Source organism: Micropterus salmoides, unplaced genomic scaffold, assembly GCF_014851395.1.
Source record: "Micropterus salmoides isolate LMB-PRFRI ecotype aquatic unplaced genomic scaffold, ASM1485139v1 Ms_hic_scaffold_8, whole genome shotgun sequence".
Classification (NCBI taxonomy): Eukaryota; Metazoa; Chordata; class Actinopteri; order Centrarchiformes; family Centrarchidae; genus Micropterus; species Micropterus salmoides.
The window spans coordinates 28244425-28268979 of record NW_024044570.1 but is presented as its reverse complement, the minus strand read 5'-3'; the positions used below and the strand labels follow the sequence as shown (position 1 = coordinate 28268979).

At 40.3% G+C, this 24555-nt stretch overlaps 1 protein-coding gene across 3 annotated transcripts in view; it reads left to right on the top strand.

Annotated features, from left to right (window-relative positions):
• Positions 1-24555, top strand: part of cdh13 (cadherin 13, H-cadherin (heart)) — a 338083-nt gene that overhangs the window by 299756 nt on the left and 13772 nt on the right. For 2 of the 3 annotated variants that reach the window (XM_038706577.1, XM_038706580.1), the window contains 3 exons: positions 1123-1356; positions 3367-3585; positions 15678-17387. In XM_038706577.1, coding sequence (XP_038562505.1) covers positions 1123-1356; positions 3367-3585; positions 15678-15685 — 461 coding nt within the window. In that variant the 3' untranslated portion in view covers positions 15686-17387. Of the gene's footprint in view, positions 1-1122; positions 1357-3366; positions 3586-15677; positions 17388-24555 lie in introns of those variants that run through there. The other variant, XM_038706579.1, reaches the window with a different exon arrangement.

Sequence of the window (24555 nt, the reverse complement as noted above, 5' to 3'; positions counted from 1 at the left end):
AGATATCCTGGGTATGTTAAATTTGCTTCATAATACAGACCCCAGGGGTCTAATTGAGACCTGTGTTTATTTGTCGAAATGCATAGCCACACCAGGCCAGTAAAGGGACAGGCGTCTAATTGGGAAAAGGCTTTTAACTGAAGTTTTACGGTAGTTGGTTCAAATGAAGGTCAGTAGATGCTCTGACCAAATCTGCCTATTATGGAACTGGAAAAGACTTACCTCATCTAAATCATGTGTCATATTTTAATAGTTTTCTTTTATGTTTGTCCCAAAAAGTTCACTTTCACCCAATCAGCATTTCACGGCAGGAGCATTTCTTGCTCAGCGTGTGCAGCTTCCTGTAACGGCACTGTAAAAACCCAGACTGAGTTTCATTCCTGCTTCACTTGACATTTATTGCACATATATCTTGACTTGTTTTTCCCCTCCTCTCTGCCCTAAATCGTCTGCAAATATTTATTTTTTTTTACCTTGAAGAGGTGGAGGAGACCCATTTTCCAATTACAGATCTTGTCTTTAGGTGTTAATTGCTAACTGACCTCTGGAGCTGTTGTGGATGCAGTGTGGATTTTTTAATAACCTCTAATCGCGTTGAAACAGAGAGCAGTAATAGAGAAGAGCCGAGCTGCTTTTTAACCCAGCATCCTTCAATAAGGTGTAATCTCATACAAAACACCGAAGCCGGCCGTGCGCCAAGTCAAAATGCTCTTTTGCAAAACATGAGCCTCTGTGATTCATGCTCCTCTGACATTAAAATGACAAATGTTTTTGTTTTGTATGGGTTAAATTAGGTCAGCGGAGTAGAGAAGAGCAAGATGGATCTTGTTAAGTTTACATTTTGTTTTTTGAAAAGCATCAGGTCATGCTTTGCTCTTGCATTTCAGCTGAACGCATTTTGACGTTGCAGAAGGAAAAACATTTAAGGGGGAATTAACTTTAGAATAATCATGCAGCCACATTGCGTTATTGCCCTTTTCACATCTGCCCGGATCATTATTGTTCCCATTCTCTGTATAATGATGAGCATGCAGTAGAGCACTATGCAGTTTTGCAGAGTGAATCAATGAACACTTCTGACTTTTTCATGTCCTAATATTTGTGTATTTTGTATGTTTACAGGTAGCCCTCCAGCCACAGGTACCGGCACATTGATCATTCACCTGGAAGACTTCAATGACAATGCCCCCTATGTGGTACCATCGGTAGCGCGAGTGTGTGAAGACGCCCATGATATGAATGTGGCCATAGTTGGAGGGCGGGACAAGGACCTCCCGCCCAATGCCGCACCCTTTAAGATTGAACTAGGAAAACAGCCCGGCCTAGATAAAACATGGAAGGTTACTAGAGTCAACTGTAAGTATTTTATTTTGAAATTAGATTTGTATGCTCCTGAACTGAATCGAACAGTAACAATAATGGAGTTTTAAAGATGTTTATGTCTCACCAAAAGTCCACCTTAACCTTAATAGACCACAAAATTTGTTTCAGTGTACATGGTTTTGCTGTTATTATGCCCTCAAAATTTTTCTTTTCACCAAGACCAAGAGTTCTTTCTCAAAGAGTTGCTAACACCCTGGGTTATGCATGAATAAAAAGAAACAAATAAAAGGAAGGTTTAAGAAGAGGGAAAGCTGCCAAAGCACAACAGTGTATTTCATTGCAAGAATATTCAAGGGTCAGTTCGCCCAAGTACAATTTTACATCCTGCCACACACGGTTGTCCATGCTGAATGCAGAGCAGGGAAGTCTTAACTGCAGATGTTAATATGGATCACACAGTAAGTACGATGAGTAAAATGATACAAGGAGGGAAGTGGGGGAAGGAGGATAGACAGACAACCAAGACATTGATTCAGGGTTGCATGACCGGCAGCGCTGTCTGTGTGTGTTTGAGTGACAGAGCAGAGCTAAAACCTGCCCAGAGGTATTAGCTGTGACTGACAGCGGGCGAGGGAGGTACAGACACTCCTCAATCACCACCGCTGGAAGAGACAGATAGGGCCCGCAGAGAAAGAGCCCGCTCCCACTGAAATGGACTGGCACTGTGCTCGCCTCGGCTGTGTGTGCATGTGTGTGTCTGTGGATGATTGTGGAACCAGAGGTAGGAGAGCTGGTTGTTATACCTCGACAGTGTATCACTCTATAAAAGTAAGTTTTTTTTCTTGTCTTGACATACAACTTGTTTTAATCCTACAATTGTTCATGAATTGTTTTGTGAACACTTACAGATACATTTAAAAGCACACTATTAATTTTTTCAGACAACATTTTTACCCCCATAGGTCAATCACATTTTTTAAAATCCTTTTTATTTGACATGTTAAAGTTAGTCAGTTTTAACATACAGATGGGGGAAAGATTAGAGAAATAGTTTAACCTTTTGGGAAATGACCTTATTTGCTTTCTTGCCAAGAGTAAGATGAGAAGATCAAGATGACGGACTATTCCTTTAAACGTTGAACCTGGATAAATGAGTGAAGAAACATAATGCATTATGAAAATAAATGATATGCTATGGGCTTCGCATTCATCAGATCTTATCCCATTTGTACACATGTGGGACCAAATGATGTTCATTCCTCCAGTAGATTTCCAGAGATTAAAAAAAAATCTTTGCCAAGGAACACTGAAGCTGTCCTGGAGGTTTGTGGTGGAATAACACCATATTAAGACACTTTATGGCCGTTCATCTGTGTGTGTTAGCACTTAACATGTTAATTGCAGATCAACACAATTATATCATCAAGATAAATCAAACTGGTTGTATTGAGAGAGTGCTGACAGTCAGCTGTTTGTTGATCTCCCGCACGCTGATCAAGGTTTGTAGAAACTTCGGGAAATTCTGCATCTCACACCCCACTCTGGATGTGAAAATACACTGATGAGCCAGAGAGCTGGCGGTGATTTGTACAAAGAAAGGCCTCAGCATTTATGAAATGTTTACTGTTGCCTTGTGACATTGCACACAGCCCACAGTTTGACAATGGAAATATTTCTAATTTCATACAAACCTAAAAGTCACCTCACCTGGAGTTAACGGCTGTGGCAGAGTAAAATGTGCAGCTTTGCATATCATGGCACATTTCAGCAAGAAGTGAACTGGCTCCTGTATTTTCAAGTGTGATGCAACAAAATGTAACAATCTTCTGCAACTTAAGTGGTGCCAATTATTGTTGTCTCCGTTGTGGCTTGGCAAACAGTAACTTAAGGCATGTGAGTTTTGCATTTTAATACACATCTTTAGTTCTGCTTTGCAAAATCGGCAGCTGTTAATGGAGAATAGATGGACAATACATGCAGATTGGGGGATTGTTGTACATCCACTTTATTAAACCTCCCTTTTTTCCTCTGTGTCCCCCACAGCCACACATTCCCAGATCATGCTTTTGCACAGTCTGAAGAAAGCCAACTACCAGCTCCCATTGCTCATTACTGACTCAGGAGTGCCCCCTTTGTCCAACAACACAGAGGTCAAAGTTCAGGTGTGCGTCTGTAAGAAAAACAGGATGCACTGCAGCTCTGCCCACTCCCACCGCGCCAGCCTTCTCGTGCTGCTCGCCACACTCCTGCTCGCCCTACTCTGTAAGTACCATCAAAACCACAGCACAGAAAAAATGATGATGTGATGTGATGATGTTTTATTGTTATCCCTGTTTCAATGTTCTAAAATAATATGGTATGTTGCTTCCAGTTTATAATTTGATGAGAAATTAACACAGACAAAATGTCAAATGGTACTGACTTTTAGGAGAGTTGCATTTAAGGGGATGCAATTAATTGTACTGAGTGAATAGTAAAAAGTCCTATGGGTGTGCAAGTGTTTGCATCCCTTCATGCATTTGACAAGTGTGCTTTTTGTATTCATTTTGCAAGAGTATGTCTTGTGCATTTCACATATCTATATTTTTTGCCGCCATGCCTAGGGCACTCCCCAGGAAGTCAAACTTGAATTCACTCTGAATATCTCATTTAAGCCATTAGCGATAGCATGAATAATTCAGCCCCACTCATTCACAACAAAAACGTAATGGAGGACGTCCAACAGCTAGTTTGGTGAGAAGAAAAATAATTTGCAACTTTAAGGCCCCTACATCGCATTCTCCCATCTGGGCTTGTTCTCTGTAGTTTATAGTTGGGCTCACTGTGCGCCTGAGGCAGGGTACAGCAGGAGGGGTGGTGAGAGAAGAGAAGAAGAAGAGGACAAAGAAATAAGAGGGGAAAAGAAAAGAAAAAATGAATGGGAAAAGGAGAGGGGGGGGGGAATTATTTTAAGCCTAAGAAATGGTGTAATTATATCATCTTTTTTTTCCTACTGATTTGTGTTTGACTGTGAAATGTTTCATTGAAGACCATCAGAAAAATCACAGTCATCTCTTCTTTACTCTTTCCAGCTCTCTTTCCCTTTCGTCTTTGTTTTGTTCCATTGATCTGAACATCTTTTTCTCCCTCTCTCATGTCCCGTTGATCACTCCCTCTTGCATATTCTCTCCATTTCCTGTCTCTGATCCCTCGGCCCTCTGTTCCACTGTTTTTCCTCCCATGTACCACATCTCCTGCTTTTTTGCTTTCTCTCTTATTTAGCAAACATCCTCACTCTCCCCATAATCCTTTGCTTGCAGGCAGAATCTCTGCGTCTCATTTTCTCTGGGTATCTGTGAATCACAGCATCTAGCATGACCCATCGATCTTTCTCTGGGTATGGATCAATCTGTCTATCGATGCCTATCTTTTTTCCAAGCACTCATTTATCGCAGAGGACTTTGCTGTGTATTGGAAGGCGCTGTTTGAAGAACAAAGAAGAACTCATCATCTTTATCTCTCATGATGCGGTTTGAGCACTTACCTGCAACTTCTCTTAAAAACTCTTGATTCACACGACACACAGTATTAAATTAAACTGACAATGTGTAGCAAGCAACAGCATAAGCATACCCCACTCCAGCGTTGGTAGACCATTAGTCGCGGTTTCGCCGTGGCACACTAATCATGAGCGAAAGCTGATGCTGCGTCAGCGTTCTCGGGCGAGCAGCCACCTCTCAGAAAGTTTCATGGCAGCGATCCTGTGAGTATCCCAGCTGGAACAGTCAGTTAGCTTTTCACGCTTCCCTTTTTAGAAGTATTTTTGTTATTTACGGTTGCCATAGTAGCAGCCGCAGTGTCTCTGCTACAAAGCTTGATAATTAGTTGACATGCCAAGATTACATTAGGAGAGTTGTCCCCGCAGATGTCTTTCACAACAGTAGCATTCGTTACTACACTGTAAATAGTGCAGTGATAGACAGTGACATTCATTAACCAAATAGCTGCTCCAGATGACAGATTTTTTGGGCTGCCTGGTTCCGTTACCAAGTACATGTCCATTCATTCGGACTTAAGCCTGCTTGCACAGTCAGCACAGACGTAACAGTGTGCGGTGTTGCCCTGGAGATGGAGGCTGGAGATTTCAGAGAGAGGAAAACAAGGACGTGTGTGTGTTCATGTGTGTCTCACATTGAGACAACTGGGCAACAGAGGTTCCAACAACACAGATGCATAACATCTACACACACACACACACACACACACACAAGGGAGCGCCCAGAGAGATGACTCCTGCTTGAGCTCATCACAGAGACCTGTGCTGGGGGACAGATAGAGGGGACTGATCACTGCAGTGTATAGTCAGATAGTCTGACAGAAAGGCAGAGAGGATGCTGTTTCAGTCCCCTTATCTCCAAGCTGAACTCTGACCCTGCGTGGAGAGAGATGACGGGAAGAAAAATGGAAAGAGCCAGAGGGGAAGAATGGGGAAAGGAAACGAGAATAAAGGTGTGGAGATTAAACTCTTCTGTTTTTTTCTGCTTTTGCCCACCAGGCCACAGTGGTGTGCACGGCCAGATTTCTTAATTTCTCTGGCTCCTTGCAATTGTATCATTCTTACCTTTCCTGCCCTCTGTTTTAACTCTTAGTCTCATGTCAACATATTTCATTTGCTTCCCCCTAATATCTGCTTCTGGCAACTACTTTTATGTTTAGTTGAAAGGGGCCATGTGTAGTTTTCAGTGGCCTCTAGCAGTGAGGTTTCAGATTGCAACCACTATGTTTCCAAATGTGTGCTCCTGCGCATCCTCAAACTAACAAACGAGCAATGCAAAACAGAGACACAACAAGAAACTGCATCAGACAAAATGCTGGACACTTACATTGCAGTATTTTTATTAGCTGAATGTTAAAAATACATACTCGTTACATGGCAACGTTATATTGACTGCATTTAGCAGACATGATATGTTGGCGTTTTTTTTCACCCGAGAGACTCTGTCAGCATAGTTAAAATTTACTGGATTATAACTTAAATGGTTAGTGAGCCAGACTGAATATTATGCGATTCTTGCCACACTTTAGTATAACAGTTACTTTGACCCTAACCGCAATAAGTAACATTACTGTAATGAACAGGTCTGCCACTGTGGTGTTATCCTGCGCCGTTATGTTGCATTATTGTATATTATGTGGGTCACATAAATTACAGTGACTGAGACTTTCGAAGAAGCTATCTATCTGAGTATCAGTAAAATGATAATAAATCTAAATTGAACGTCACAAAGCAAACGTCAGATGCTAACGTTAGCTGGACACCCTGCCTTGCATCAATAGCCTAAACAATCGCTCCACGTTAGCTTTGTACCGTTACATCATTCCTTGCAGGCTAAAATAAACAGTTTGACATATGTGACCAGTACACATGATAGTAATATGGATGCTGTTACCTGGTGAAGTTATGGTGTATTTAGTGTTTGGCAACAGATAAAATTAGCATTGCATTATCTAACTTGAGCCAACTTAAACACAGAATCACAATATATTTCACATGCTTTGCAGTAATGTTAGTTTACCTGTCCAATAGGATGAAAGCCAACTCTGGGTTGGTTATTAAAACAAGGCAGAGATCTCTTCATGACTCAAACACCTTTCCAATGTTAAGCGTGTTTTCACCCAATGTTAATCTTATTCTTGTTTGGCCTCACGGGCTTCAACACATTTTTGTTGTTTTTTTATCCTTACGCAGAGTTTGTTTTGGACTCTGTGTCATTTTTTGGTGTTAGCGCACTCGATTTCTTTAGCTGCGGTGTTGTTGCTGTGTATACAGATCAGAATCAGTAGTCAAGCGACTCGGGAGAGCACATGAAGTAAATCAATGGATTACGCCAAAAATCTGACCCGATTTCTTCGCATAGGAAGCAGCATAAGTGGGAACATGAGAAAGCTGGCAAATGGTTCATTTTTACATGAGGTTACAACCCATTCACAAATAGGAAGTAAAAATGTATTAATTTCATAAAAAAACTAGATCTAACCCCTTTAAGGGAAGGATTGTGGTCTTGGATAAATGCTGAAAAAGTCAATCTTAAAGCATGAGACAGGAAACATTCAATATATAACCAGAACCAGGATGCTTCCCTACAGTAAACATTTTGCATGCATCTTGGAGACGCAAGATACTTTTCCAGCAGTTGGGAAACAACTCATGGGAGCTTTACTTTGGTCTTGAGCAGTTACAGCCTTTTTTCACCAATAAACCGTAACCTACAATGTTCATTTACTGCCAAACTTCACTTCCAATTGTTTCCTCTACTCCACTGCGTTCACCTGCCACTTGCTGTCTCTCGCTCAGCCACACACTCCCTCCTCACACTAAAAGGAGCTACTCCATGGCGACTGCAGGAAAAATGCCTCTGCCCTGTTTGGGAGTATTTTGGGGTTTGTCCTGATTATAGGGGAGCCAGCCAATGGTCATCGGGTCTCCAGCAAGGAGGAATCTGTGGAAGAAGGGCGCTTATTCCCTATTTATTCATTATTATATGGGTTAAGCATTTAAACCCAGCAAGACTTGTCTAAGTAGGCTAATTGCATATTAGGCACACAGCATTGAAGGCTAGACAGTGTTATACATGCTACAAGGACTTCTGTCACAGGCAGCTCAGCTTTTATGTTATGGTTTTTTTACACAAATCATATACCGTATACCCTGGTGAAAAGATTTATCTTGACAAATGCTGTTACATCTAAGCTTATAACTCAGTCTGAGATGACCAAAGCTTTGACTATAACATGAAAGTTACTTAGTGTACCTCTTTTTGTGACTAGCAGAAGCAAACTGTTGTATACTGAAATGCCTGGATCTGTAAGAAAAAGCTGCCACATGGGGCAATGGTGCCAAATAAACCCAAACCAGACAGGGACCCTATACCATGGTTTAAAAAAGTTTGGCCTGAACCTAACAGCATGTGAGACACAAGACGTCTTCACTGTCAATAAGATTTCTGTGCAGAATAAGGATGTCAGCGAATTTAATCCAAACTGGAATTACGCCGCCTTGGCAAATCAAGGAAACATTTAGTCTGAAGAGTTTAGTTATGTAACACGTTGCATGCATGTTGTTCTTTGCATCCTTTGTTTAAAACCCTCTAGAGGTCATCTAATCTACAGACTCTGCAGCATTTAGTATTGTTGTGTGTGTGTGTGTGGGGGGGGGGGGGGGGGGGTTGATGTGTTTCTGAGTGAGGCTATAAGAGGAGAGAGAAAACAAGCACTTCAGTTCCATATTCCATCTGATTCCATCTATTTTCCTTAAAACAACTGAAGTGATTCATACTTGTATATTTTTCCTACAAACAAGGCAGAAAGAAGCAAATTAGTCTGAGTCTCCATAAAAATGACACTTGAATCAATCTACTGAAAGCCAAAAGAATTAAAATGAGGCGTGGGTTGTGTAGCCTGCTTGTTAATATGGTGGGGAACTATATTTTTGCTGTCACTGGCCCCAGCCAGATCACACCGTTCCATCTGTACCTCCAACCTCCACACTTATTCCACCGACTCTTTCGGCAGCCCTCAGCTTAGCAACACTGCCAAAAGCAGAGGCACGTCCTCACTGGCTTTCTGTCCTAGCTCTGGGCCATATAACACTAAATAATGTATGTAACCCTGCAGTTCAGAGAGGGAGGGCAGGCCTGTGCCTGTGTGTGCAGAGTGCCAACATATACTGTGTCTTCTAATGCGTACGAGACCTTTGTTGCTGTTGCAGGATTGGCAACTAAATCCCAGGGCTTTGCAGGGGCCTACTTTCACTCCCCCTCCATTGTAAGCCTGTCTTTCGTGATCAATGCGCCATAGACTCTCACACACATCCACTACACACATACACACACAACCACGCAGATTACCATAAAGCAGGGAACAATTACAGTATTATCCTACATTCCTGTAGAGGCAAACGTTTGCAGATATATAAAGACAACATACACACACAACAAACACACATACACACTCAGATCCCGGGTGTTAAATGGCCATGTGAAAGCACCCATTGTTCAACTGAGATAAGACTTCCTAATTGGGCAAACTAAGTGCAGTCAATACGTGCTGCTATAGGCTGTGGATGTACACAAAAAGGACAGCTACTCATAAGAATGATTCCTAATTTTAGAAGTAATTACAAGGAGGATTGCTCCACTTTAGCTGTTAATACTGCTCACAGGTGGCAATCCAACACAGATGACCACACTGCCCCCTATCAGTGTACATGTGTACTGATGTGCTCTCCACAGTACATAGACTATCTCTCTGTTGCAGCTCCACCTTTGCTAAAAAATGAAATCCTCAAAGTTAATGATCTGTGGCAGGAGGCAATATGTTTTCCAGTATGTAAATAATGTGTATTTTACACATATAGGAGGTGTGGACATTGCTGGACTTTGGAGATTAATATGTTTTTGCCCTGTGTGTGTGAATTTGGCTTATACGGGTGAAATAAGGTGATAAAATGGAAATCTCTGGGGAAGTGGATGCTTATGCTCTTACCCATATTTCTATTTCTTCTCACACACACACACACACACACACTCACACACAGACCCATTTCATCCTACACTGCGCCAATTCACCCTGCATGTGCTCAATTTAGGAAGGTCTACAAGCTCAAACCGCATGCCAAAATCTTTTCCGTGCAGGATTACGGGCTTCAGCAGCAGATTTGTCTCCAGTTGTAGTGCATTGCAGAGAACTGCTTCTCTCACTGTTTCCCTGTAATTTGAGCAAGAGCAATAATTCAATTCAAAGAGTAAAGGAGAGAGAGAGAGGGTCGAGTAAAAACAAAGCATTTACCATTAAACACAACAAAACAACTCCCAGCCCAGATGCCACTAATTTACCCTCCATCCTCCCGGGGTTTTAGTCCACACTATTCCTCTTCTCTGATCCCTCGCTTCGCTCTGACAGCCACTTTTCCTCTTCCTTCTCCAGCTCTACACTAATCCCCTACCAGCTATAGAGACAGGATGTTTAGGGGCTTATTTACTCTTGTAAAAATATGGCTTTTTCACAGCTTCCTTTGAAGAGACCTCAAGCCAGAGTGATGTGTGTGGTGCAAGGGCTTTTTTCTGCCTTCAGATCAAGCCTGCAAAAGGTTTTTGATCTTTGAACTGATATATGAACTCAAGGGTATTCAAAGGGGTATGTCTTTCTTAAGACAAAAGTCACTAAGCTATCACTGTACCCCAATGAACATTTAGAGGCCTTATTATTTATAAATGTAGATTTCCATTGCTAGTACGTAACATGTACATACATTAATATGTAAACTGCACATTGTACCCTTTTAAGAACCCAAAAAGTTGTCATATTTGCTCTAAAGATATATGAATTATTTGTTGATCCTCATCAAGTATTGCTTAAAGGCATCATTAATTCTTCATGAGTGTAAAGTTGTTGCTCCAGACTGCACTCATGTTTTACTCATGTATTATGAAAGATTTGTTGGTACATTTGATGGTACATCTGTTAAACAGTTAACAAGAGATATAAACAGGGATTTGTCAACCCCAAATCTGAAGTTGCCAAAAATTAAAGTCTAGAAAAATGTAGAAGCTGTTTGTTGCCAACAGGATGAGGCAACATGAATGTGAACAGCAGTACCAAGTATCTGATCTCTATATACAGCCTAGCGCCTTTCTCACAGCTGATATTTAGATTTGTCAAATACAGGTGTAACTATTAACATTTACGTGTTCCAGTTCCAGGACCTTGGTATTGTATCTCACATTGATGCAATGCCGCTGTCACCGTCGTCTCCTCTCAGCAATTAGAAAGGGTTAAGAAAGCGGTTACTGTTCTTTCCAGTGTCCCATTTGATTCGTCCTCGTTACCCGCAGTTTGTTAAATTTACATTTTACACATTAGGCTGACGCTTTTACCCAGAGGGACTTACAATATTGGAGGAGACCTAAGATAAGTCAACATCAGTGAATCGCTGTGATACTCCATTAGGTCATTCATATACACTGCGAAAACAGGATTGAGTGCAAATGTATTCCTTTCTGTCTGGTGTTGTGAAATGGAAATAGGTAAATTTTCTGGCACAGGTAGCTGTTTTTCATGTAGTGCAACCAGAGAGTGTCAGGAGGTTGATATATACACAGGAACTTTGTTTTTTTTTTATACTGTATATGCGGGACCTTTTCCAAGCAGCTGTAGACAGATGTGTGAACATTATGCTGGGTGTGATTTTGTCAGGCATACTTTACATTCAAAAGTATGCATATGTGTGTGCATCCATGTTTGAGAGTTTCCAATACATCAACAACTACAGCAACCAACACACATCAAGAAGAATATGTAACATAGCAGGTGTCATTCTTTATGTCATTCATAAAAAAATGTCCCTCTGTGAGTCTCTGAAGGAGCGCCGTGTGGTATTGAAGCTAATTCTGCAAGCTGTAACATGAAGTGAATCATTCATAACCCAGCCAACCTCAGGTACAATGATTATATTGTGTTCATCCCTCTCTTTCTCGCTTCCTCTTCTTTCTACCTAATTCTCTCTTTCATCTGTTCCTGACCTATGAGTTCATAGCTTGTGTCTGCGAGAGAGCTGAGGTGAATTGATTCGGCAATGTATTTTCATGTCAGGGCTTTGACTTTTTAGCCAGAGGGGGAGAATTGCCTCTTTTATATCCACTTCTTCATGTGAGGTGAACCAGGGCTGCCAGAGTCTCATTAGATTTGCAAAAACCAATATCTGAGTCTCCAGTGCCTCCAAGTGTTTCTCGACTTTTATTTCCTTTTTTAAGGGGGAACACTTAGGCCTTAAATGTTATGAAAGGGGGGCATTGGAAGAAAAACAACAGAGAAAGAAAAATCAATTAGACCCACCCCTTCCACACCCTTCACCCTATTAGATATTCACCCCCATTCAGACACCCTTCGATCGCATCAGAATATTTTGAAGTGTCCAGTCCAATTCATTTCAAAATGTCTGGGAAAATTATAGTTCACATTCCTCAAGACCGCTCCCTAATCTCATTGAGAGAAAAAGAAATGTGGAAGGAGAGAGACAGAGAGAGAGAGAGAGAGAGAGAGAGAGAGAGAGGCAGAGATGGAGGAGGATAAAAACAGAGAGAGAGAGAGAGAGAGAGAGGCAGAGATGGAGGAGGATAAAAACAGAGAGACATATTTGCATGTCAACAGTCGAACCACATGGTGAGTTTGTCTGACTGACACTGCCAACTTATTAAACAAAGCGCATAAGAGCTGTGACCACAACAGTGAGAGCAACAGTGCAACCCACTCATGCACTCACAATAGTAACGCAGAAAGCATAATGCAACAGTAAACCTTTTAGAAAGAAAGACTAACTATGACAAATTGCCACCTCCAAATTGGTTGTTTTACACCACATTTTGCTGCATGCATTTTGCTAGATTAGCGGTAAAAGGTGAGGCTTAAAGGTAAGCCTGTTAAGTAAAGCAGAATGCTTATGGTACACCTGATCTGTTCCTCGCAGTAACCACTGCATCTGTGTACTAAGCAGTTGTACTTAAAGTGTACTTAAGCACAGTCACAGTCATCTGAAGTGTACTGCAGGAATGAAGCTATGTAAGGTCTCATTTTCTTTGCCACAAAATCAACTGTAAGATTGCACATAGCACTGTCTTGTAATATTTTATCCTCTAAAGGCTACTGGAATGTGTACATTTCTAACATATGCATAGTCAGATTTTGTACAATCCCATGGCACATTGTTATATGCAGTCCTAAATAATTTCAATCTTATAGAAATTTATTATTATTCCTCAATCCTAGATTGTGTTGAAGCTATTCAGAAATTCATTACTATAAATATAAGTTCGCTAACTACGTGAAGCCTTCAGACCAGTGATTTACTGAATCACTTTGCACCATTAAAATGTCAGAAATGTTGGAGCTAGTAAAGACTTTAAGAATGTATAAATTGGTTGCCAGGAATCATTTGTAGCACTGTCAAATCAAAATCATTTAACTATCTAAACAGGAAGTTATTGCAGCATAGCAAGCTGTTACATAACCTCTAAAAATGACAGATTTATATATATATTAAACTTAGCTGCCAATCACTTGTAAATGTATTACTTTGTTTTATTCATATATGGATATAAATGGAGAAATAAGTGTGTTTTAGAGCTAATGTTATACATGCAGTTTTGAATGAGTGGGAAATATTCTGCTAAGCTAACTGTTATTTGATGATCACATTATTGGCATACAGTTTTGTTATTTGAGTTATTTTGTGTTATTTTTGTGAACTGTAATGTTTGTGAAGTTTACATAATTATTAAACTGCTTTTTATCATATATATATTTTTTAAGATATACTTTATTAATCCCACAAGGGGAAACTCAATGGTTTCACTCTGTTATTATTAAGTTAGTGTTTATACACAGGTCCAAAAGACACACACATGCACAGGACCCATAGTAACACACAGAGAGATGTCAGAGTGAGGGTGCTGCCACTTAGTGCGGCGCCCCGAGCAGTTGGAGGTTCAGGGGCTTGCTCAAGGCCTCCTTCGGCAGTGCCCAGGAGGTGAACTGGCACCTCTCCAGCTACAAGTCAACACTCCGCAACTCTGGTCCGAGCTGGATTCGAACAGCGAACCCTCCGGTTCCCAGCCTAATCCTTACGGACTTAGCTACTGCCATTCAAAGAGGGTCAAACTAACGTTAGCTTTGTCAGTTTATTAAGTTTAAGCTGCATATGTAACAGTTATGCCTGGTAGTTATGGTGGTATGTGATGAGGTGCACTGTGAACTTACAAAGTGCAACCATTTACTAAATAAAGCATGTGCAACTCGAAAAACCAATTACAGCCATTCAGCATGCATCAATTAGCAGCTTATTACCAAACAACATTCTATATCATTGTCTGTGCAAATTAACTAGTGGTGGGAGCTAAGAATTTTACTTTTTGTTCATGTAATGCTCAATAGAAAAATAAAATTGTAGATCATTTGTGCACTGTGTTTGACAAAGGAGCAAAATGTCTCAACAGTAAGAGTGACCTGGATTTGCCTCTTGCTGTCCAGAGTGCACTTGTGAAGTATGTAGTAAATCTAGTGAAGGGCCCATAGCCACAGCACAATTTGAATTTAGTAGAAGCAAAGTGACCTTTTCCTGAACTTGCGGTGAACAGCTGGGATCACCTGTGTAACCATTTAAAATATTTTTCAGATTTAGTGCTTGACTCCTATTTTGTCCTTTAGTAGAAGCCTAACCAATCCAGTCGTCTCAGAGGACACATTAAAAAAGGAGACAGAGAGGGTAAAGGAGGGGGAGAGAATGAGCAACATGGCGAACAGGAGTGAGGAGGGGTTTTCTGTCGAATGCTCAGCAATCTCCAAACATGTCAGAAATAGGGAGCAGACTTGGAGGAGATGGCTGGCAGAGAGGCAATCAATAAACTCTCACATTTCATATTGCAGAGTGTGTGTGTGTGTGTGTGTGTGTGTGTGTGTGTGTGTGTGTGTGTGTGTGTACACATGCCTGCGGTGTGTATTTATGTGACTGCGTGTGTTAGTTGTATCAAATTAAAACCAGCTTGTTGTAAGCAATTCTACCAGGGTGATGAGACAAACTACGACACGTTACCAGAGAGCACACCATACGCTGTTTTTTTTTAACCCGTACCACCAGGGAAAACGTGGCATCAGTCGAAAACGAATGCATGCTCTGTGAAGTTCATAGGTTCTCGTAAAAAGATTATGTTGCTTGAATTGAAACAGATTCTTCTCTCAGAAATAAGTGGGGAGTTCAGTCCAGGCTAATTTGTTGAAGACACTGCTTCAGAACTATCCTCGGTACCATGAATTGAACTCATTCTGAGGTAAAAAAAAAAGTTAAGTATTCTACAAGTACACGTCAGTAGCCAATTCATCTTCACTGTAGCCACTCGAGAAAGTGCCTCTTGATGGCATGATAAATCAAAAGCTTGGTGCACTTGTGTGCGCTCAAAGTTTGGAGAGAGTTGCTTGTGTTCTGCAATATTGATTGAGCTGTCCAGGATGTTGAGGATGGTACACGCTGACACCGTTTCAGGGTGGACATTCCCATTAAAGCCATTACTTAGTTGCTACTGCCTAAAGCTGGACTGAAAGTGAACAATTATAACTTCTCCGTTCTGTCCTCACTGAATCTTTAATGACGCGATACCATCACCTGTCCTGTGTAATTGATTGCAATTGATCTGGTTCAGTGATGACCTTGACTTTACGGTATCTCCTATCTTTTTGTCTCTTTCTTTCCCACATATTCTCTTTCCCTCTCCCCCTTTTCCCTCCTCTGCCGTCTTCTCCTCTCCTTTCATCCGCTCTCCCACCAGGCCTGTAGATTCTGCTGAAACCTCCCGTAGTCCTTTTTGCAACACTGAAAAGCAACGACTTATCTCCCCCACGCAACCCAGGCTTAGGAGAGAAGAAGAAGAAGAAGAAGAAGAAGAAGAAGATGAAAAGGAAGATGAAGAAGGGAGAAGAAGTCTTCTCACTACGACAAATCAAGAACATACACGACACAATCCCCACTGGCACAACTGCTGTATAACACCACTCTACTTTTTTTCTTTGTAATATCTCACTTATCCTCTTGCCACTGTCGTCTCCTTCTCTTCATCTTTAGTTTCCTTTTTGCATCTGTCCTTCCCCTTTTTAAGTGTTCTCTCATCCCATCTCTTCCAAGTTTTCCTGACCATGTGTGACTCTGACTTTTTTCTCCATCTGTCCCCTCCCCTCTACACTTCCTCCACCATTGATTATTCCATTCCTTTTTTTTTTTACAGTTTTCATTGTATTCCATTTTGGCACCGCACCATTACACTGGCAGACAAACGTTGGGTGTTAGCAGCGTTCATGGCAACACGCCACATCCGTAGGAGATACTTGAAACAACATGTATATTGATATTGTAACAAAACAAGCTATTAATCAATTTCATTATGGACCTTACCTTAAACTTTTGGTCTTTTCCCTCGGTTCACCTGAAACCTCTCGCTCCATCCCCAGCTTTCTTTTTCTCCTCCTTCCCTCTTTTTCCTCTCATATCTACCTCTATTCCTCTGTCTTCTTTTCCCCCTCTACTCCATCCTTCCTTCCTTCACCCTTTCTGAGCATAGACATCATCCCACTACCTATCTGCCTCTAGCTCACTGTCTCCCCTTCTATCTATTGACCTCTGTCTGTCTCTCGGTGGGCCAGAGAACATTGCGAAGGCTGAGCTACTGTCCTGGGCGGGGGAAGAACATTGACTTTTTGATGTGTTCCTTTCTGTTCTCGTCACAGACTGTGTTTGATCTTGTTTCCGTCTTTAAGCGGAGAGAACAAAGCCTGTTTCTTTGTCTGCAGTGGTTGTGGTCTTTTAGGACAAGGTGGTAGCCATAAGCCTTCAAAGTCAGAAACTCTCTGGAGTCCTTTCTTCGATTTGCTTCTGTTTTTATTGCATTAGTTGTCATGGAGTGGAAACAGTATATCTTTATAGTAACGGTGTAAACCTTAAAAAAAAAAAGTACTATTATATAAATATTTTATTTTTTACCATTGTATAAATATACAATATTGATTAACTTATGTACTTTGATTGCAAGTCCTTTGGTCACCCACACAGTGAGTAAATAAAAAGAGGAAATCATTTTCTGTGAATTTTAGGGACTGTTTCTAATGCTATTGATGTGTTGACTATTTTATTGTAACATCTTTTATTATTATTTTTATTATTTTTTAAATCTGTGATTAATTGCAGAATCAAGAGTCTTGTTTTGATGACTGCCATGTGTTTAGGTTCAATTTTGTCTCCAGTCAATTCTGCCCTCTCCTGTTCTCTCTCCATCTGTCATTACGAGTCACAAGAAGAAGTGTAAGATGAAAACAAAGGCTGTGGTTTTGGTGGATAGTTTCGCTTTTTTTCTCTTGCACTCATTAAAAGAACGTAGCGTGTGTGGGTTTGTGTGGAAGACCACCTTAAAGAAAAAGATGACATTTTGAATGAGTTACGTCTGTCTTTTGCACTAATTTAATAAAGCCGTTACTGAAAATTCCCACAATGCTGTTTTTCAAATTGTGTGTTCACTGAAAAAGCCATTTGATTTCTAGTGAAGAGCTGTGCACAGATTCACCGCATGTGTGATTTACATTTCAGCATTTCTGCTTCCTAGTCGATAGAACTTATTGGAAAATACGATTATTCGCTTTCTTGCCACAAGTTGGATGAGTAGACAGATACCACTCTCGTATTTGTCTGTTAAATATGACAAAATTATTATAGCTATATAGTTATATATAGTTTTGCTAGCTAGTATCATTGTTTATTGTCCCAGACTTTGACACTGATGTTGCTCCAATCTATTCATGTCCTAATTTGTCTATCTGTTGTCTGCAGATAAAGATGCGTGTAATTCAGAGAATTCAGATACAGTAAAATGAGGTGCTGTATCATTTCCCTTTCTGTGGTTGCAGCGGTCACAGCGGCAATTTGTTAAAAAGTTAAGCAATCATAAACTCCAAATGCAGCAACAACCTCAGCGTCTTGATTAATGCTCTAATGTCAAGATGCCAACAAGAATCCAGTAAGCTATTTCTCCCGGCCAAGAAACCGACAAATAACCCCTCATAAAACCTTATTGTTTTTACTCCGTTTACTACGTTTTTGTACAGATTTAAAATGTTAGATATAAAGTTTTAAGGAGTGAGCTTCAGAGGAGCTGGTAGGCCAATTTTATTTTATTCCAGGCTGTTTCTTCCTGTTTTGCACTCTCCGTGCAAAACACGGTGGTGCGGTGGTTAGCAAGAAGGTCGTGGGTTCAAACCCCGGTTGCCCCCGGCCTTTCTGTGTGGAGTTTGCATGTTCTCCCCGTGTCTGCGTGGGTTCTCTCCGGGTGCTCCGGCTTCCTCCCACCATCCAAAGACATGCAGGCTAGGTTGATTCGTGACCCTAAATTGTCCTTAGGTGTAAGTGTGAGCAAGAGTGGTTGTTCGTCTATGTGTGGCCCTGCGATGGACTGGCGACCTGTCAGCTGGGATTGGCTCCAGCCCCCCCGCGACCCTGTACGCAGGATAAGCGGTTGACGATGGATGGATGGATGGAAATTACCATACACAATATGAAATGCGCATAAGCCCGCACTAAAATTATCACCTGATTGAAGTTCCCCTCAGCTTTACAGCACATTTAGCGTCTTTCAAGTCAAGTCAATTTTATTTATATAGCCCAATATCCCAAATCTCCTTCAGGTGGGTTAACTATCTGAACAGCATATGACACCCTTGATCTTTACATCGTCTTTAAGTCTTTAAGCTCATAGTTTCTGTTTTACAGCACGCAGCTGTTGCGAGTCTCGATTGCCACTGATAGATTCCCCAGCACCATGTTTTTCCGTCTGTGTTGATGTGTGTGGCTGGCTGGCAGACAGGTAGTAAATTTCAGGTACAGCACACTACTGCATTTAGAAGGAGAGCATAATTAGCTAAAAAAAACCCCTCCAAAAACCCATTGTACAGTAAGCTACCTGTCCAGCACCAAACAGCAGACAGACAAATTAAGTGACCAGCTGGTGTACACAGTGGAGTATTTAGCACCCTTCACAGAGCAAGACACAAGGTGCTTTTTATTCATATAAAGTAGCAACAATAAAACTGTAAAGTAGTCCAGCAATCATACATAAGCATCAAACATCATTAATAATAAAAGGCATTTATGGATATTAAAGAGCACAGTCAGCATTGTGTAACATTAGCAGCTGTGTTATTATGTAAATTACTAAATAATTATTACAGATAATTATTTATTAATATAATTTTTAATTACAGGGATTCAACAGTGAACACTCTTCAGTTCAGCCACCTCAGTGTGCAGTTATTGCTCAGGGATTTAAGTCACGAAAAGCATGTTTACGTGTGTTTTTATTGTAATCAATACAAGCTAAACACTGATTCCAAAAGGCACTTCAGAATCAGTGAATCCACTGCAGAGACACTAATATGGGCAGATATGATGAGAGCAGTTGGAGCCTTTTTAGCAGCATTATGAATAAGCTGTAAAAGTGAAGAATAGTTGAGTGAATCAAGAGTTAAGAGAGTTTTGGAGAAAATAAATGCATGAATGAGCTGAAGGCTGTGATCTCAGGGCTTGAATTTCCAAAATATTAGAGATGCAGAGAGTATCACCGTGCAACCCTTGTTTTTCAGGTTTAACTGAAATCAAAGTGGGTTTATTCTTACTGAAACCAGTAGTTGTAATAGTATACTGATTCCATTATTTATCATTTACTTTTTATAGACTGTCAAGAGAGCTGACAAACAGCCTTTGAAGGATGTTTTATGCACACAAGATAAAAACATAAATATACTTCTCTTCCGTGAAATAAATATGTGAAAGGTAAAAGTCAGTTGGAGCTACCAAGACTTTGTAGGTTTAAAGTAGGCTGTCAAAATCCACCTCTGCATCTATTAATCTTTACTGACCACGGAGTGGCAGGCATCAAGGTTAGAGGGCTTACCTTCGGTCCACAGATGTAAGGGACACCATGCGTAACACAAGAGCAAAAAGAAATTGATGTTGTTAGGAATGAAGGATGAGTTTTCTTTGAGGTGCCACTGTGGTACAAAAAACAACAAATAAGCAGGCAGCATTGATGGCCTTGAAAGGCACACAGTGTTTTCATTTTCATAGCTAACGTAAAATCTGGTGAATGTACAGCTTTGAATAGCAGTATACTAACAGTGATTTGGTTTAGAGTTTAAAGGGTTCATTTAACAGAGCGTTGGGAACTATCAGAAACAACCTTTGGAGCGTTAAAGGGAGGCACAGTATCCCAGTTACAAAGTACAGTCTTCACCACTGTCTAACTGCCTTACACAGACGAGACCCATGGTCTTAGATTATTGCAGAAGAAGGGGGTGTAAATAAAGAGGGCCAGACAAACCTCTGGCTTCCTCCCACTGACCCTAAATTTTCCTTTGTCTATGTGTGGCCCTGCTTTTTGCCCGATGTCAGCTGGGATTGGCTCCAGCCCCCAATGACCCTGTACGCAGGATAAGCAGTGGACGATGGGCTCGTTCAGGAGTGTGACAAAAGCTAAACTCAAGACCATTTGTTGTTTCATCTTGGTCAGGGTGAAAATATTACCGAAGAATTACTGAAGAATAGTGAATGCAGAGTATATACTTCACATCCTTAAAAGGTCCGTAGCTGTAAGTACATACAGTTGATAATAGTGCTCTGCTTCAATGAGTAAAGTGACGGATCTATAGGACCCATTAAAGGGTATAATGACTGTGAATGAGTGTGACTCACTAAATGAGACGTTTGGGCCTATAGTATAGAAAGACTTCAGCCTCTCAAACCGTTTATTTCTTCAAGAAGAGAACACGAATGGGGGAAGTTAATAAGCAAGAGAAGGAGCACGTGACAAAGAAAGGGAATTAAAGAGTGAGAGCAAAACAGATGTTTTCTATTCTTTCGTTGACAGGTGCTGGACATAGAGACAACTAAATGATTTACATTCAGACAGGTTAAAAGAGTGTGTGTCCACTGATGTATGCGGAAACCAGCTGGGATAATTTTGCAGTTATAATAATGGGCATTTTATTTCTAGTTCATGCAGCATATCTTTAGTGCCACAATAAAGCCCAATTTCACTTGGATGTAAGAACCTCAATTCAAAAAAGTCCATTTCATTTATTCATGACTTTAACTTTCTTTAAAGCTCTTTCTAGTCTCTTCAGCAACACAGAGATGTAACACCATATGTGAAGTCTGGATTGCATTTTGATGTCAGCTCTCTACACAGGTAGCTGTCAACTTGAATGAATGCAATCAGCTTTCATCAGAAACTCCCTCACACTTCTCCAAGCTATTTTAACGAGCAGGGAGTCCTACCACCCTTGTTGTCTTCCTTTGTTACTTGAGCATCACTTCTCAACTGAGATTAGGTTATGTCTGTTGGAAGACTGTTATTGCCCTCAATTATTCTGAAATATGTGATCTCTGACTTTCACATGTATAGATGTGAACACTTTACAGACAACCTGTCGCGGTTGATCAGTGCCTATTCTACTAAAGAGAACCTTTTATTCGCACTATACTATATTGGATTGTATGTGTGTCAGACTAAATCGCAACAACTCTTTTAAGAGGTTTTAAAAGATGACCTTTTGGATCAAATGGGACCTTCTATCGGCAGTAAAGTACAGATGAATCAATATATACATATCCTGTGTTGCTGCAGATAAGTGAAATAGACAGATGCAAGGCTCTATGGATGTACCTGCACATGCGCAAGCACTCGAAGGTAAATGCTTATTAACCTGTGCTGGATTGTGGATTGCTGGATAGAAATGATGGGTGCAATGTAAGCACCCTTAACGATTCACAACATCACAGCAGTTTCTAGCTCATGTGTAGTCTTTAACACCCTCCTCCCATGTAGAATACCATGTGATGCACTGGCACAAATTTCAATATGTTCATCGGTTAGGGTACAACTGATTCATGTTTCATTCTTGTTCACTGATGGGTAAAAAGCAGCTTTGAGATATATATTCTCTGAGACGCACAAGATGACAAAGTAGGACAAGGTGAAGGACAAACAGGAAGTTTAATGGTTACAAAGTGGTTACAAAGTTGGAAACAAACTTTATGAGATTTTAAATGGCAGAAAAAATGTTCTAGAGGAAAGGCAGGGTGACTTTTCCTCCGCCTCTTTGTGGCTTCAAAACAAAACCATCCATTTGTTAAGCATTTTAATTTCACTTCCTAATTAGAAGTGGCTACTTTATAGCTTTGCAGGCATAGAGGATTTCCTCCTCATAGTTCCCTATAACATTAATTCTAGAAATGCCAATAGCAACTATACTATCCAATAATAATGATACTAATATCCTCTATCCACCATCTCCCACTCAGCCATTCAGGCTCATTTATTCCCTCCTAGATGATCATTTACCACCTATTAACACAAGATCTTCATCTGTAATGACCACTCATTTTCACTCACATTCTACTTAGGCTTAGCAAGGTTAAGTAACGCCCTGAACCTGTGACAAACGTTGAATGGGCCATTGGCAGATATTGGTGGTAATTACGGTAGCAATATATTCAACCAGACCTAAAGGGTCTCTTTATTCTCTCCTTTATCCATCAACTGTTATTTCCCCTCATTCATGACTCTGATAATGTATCACCTAGCTCAATCTACTAGCCACGTCACCCTGATCCTTATCAGCAGTCATTCATCCACATCACCAATACAATAACATATACATACATATAAGTTCAAAACCTTTGCAAAACAACGTTGACAAAACATCCCCTCCACAATTATAAGTGTGTTGCTTTGTTGCAGCCTTTGCCTAAGTCGCCTGAGTGAACTCTGCACTAACCTTGTTCCCAAGGAGTACAGTGAAAAATGTTTAAGTTACACAGAGTTTATTAACAAGCAATTTATTATAATCTCTTACTGTGTGTGTGCCCCTTCTCATTGTGTGCAATTATGATGTGAAACCAGCGGACTATGGAAGTAAAGACCCCGGTATTACTACCACCTTGCAAAATGTTCACATTGCAGATATTACTGTTGGACTGCATTCATTTTCCAATAAAAAATATTTCTACACTGCAGACATTTTAGCCACGTCCTGCCACAAACTGCTCTCTGTTTACGACACTTGTGTGAAAGTTAAAATAAAACAAATGATCAAGCTTAGATTCGTGCTCAATAAAGTTTTTTCAGTTAAAAAATCCCTTCATTGGCCTGGATCCCGACTGTTGATATTGGACTGGGACATCCCTAGAACATGGTTACCATCCCCTTCGAAACATCAACACGTTGGCATGGTAGGCATGTTAGCAAGGCAAGGCAAGGCAAGTTTATTTGTATAGCACATTTCAACAACAAGGTAATTCAAAGTGCTTTACATAAAACATAAAAGCAACAGGGAAAAAAGTTTAAAAGCAACATAGGGAAATTGAACAAATACACTCAAAATAGCATGCTAATGTTAGCATTTAGCTCAAAGCAGTTCTATGCCTAATTATGGCCTCACAGATCCACCGCATGACTGTAGACTGTTATTCTTGTTTTCAATACATGTTCAATGTCAGTCACTCTTGTGTGTAAGACTGATTTTATTAGGGTTTTTTTGTTCAGAGTTTTGTATTCGTTTGGCCTGTGGCAATTTGTCACAACCCCTACTTGTGCAAAATAAAACTACTTAATCTTAAAAAAAAAAATATATATTCTTAAATATAGTCCCAAGTGTATCATCAACCTCTCAAGGGCATGGATATTCATGTCAAGCTGTACTACATGCTCCAGATGAAAGAGGCGAAAAGAGTGAAAGAGCCAACATCGACCTTGATCTGCACTGAGATCAGGGTACCTTCCTCCAGCTTGTATCTGTAATGTGTTTTGATTAACAGTCTGCAATAAGAAGCAGGGTTTTTTTCGTTCTCAAGGTCTTTCCTTCCACAGAGATTAATGCAGACAGACACATGGTCCCTCTTTGCCATTTCTTACTAGAAAGAAAGAACTGAGGTAAAGAGTAACTGTTTGTTCAAACAGGCCAGTAGAAAAAAACTAAAATCTGATGCTTAACTTCAGTAAAGTTCTGAATGTCTACATTTCGCTGTCCTGTGGGGATTTTGTGGGAAATAAATCCCTTCAGTATCAGTGATTTACTGTTGTGTAATTTTATTTAGCTAAAATAAGCATTCTCATTTGATTTTGATTGTTTTTGTCATTCTACATGTATAAATTTCATCTAATTTCATCTAACATCTAATCATATTTTATACATTTACATATGTTAATTAGCTAATTTTATTTAATATCTGCCATTGGTAGTAATAAAAGTAATAAAAGCTATCAATCCTTTGCCACTCAAATTCATATTCTGTGTGGGAGTGAATGTGTCTTCAGTGATTTTTAGATATGATGCTCATCAACAAGGTTCCTAACACTTCTCCTCTTACTAGACAATACAGTGAAACTCATCAACAGTCTGGTGTAATCAGTGAGTAAAGCCACACAGTATTATTTATTGTGTTACCATTCATTCACTTGAGATGAAATCGTGGCACTGTTGCTATGTTTTGTAGTTTAATTTATATATTATTTTATTTCTATCCAAGTTAATGATAGGTGCTGCTCTCTTAGGTTACGTTCTATGTGTGGAGATGTATGTGTACTCCGATGACTGAAAGCCAACCAGCTG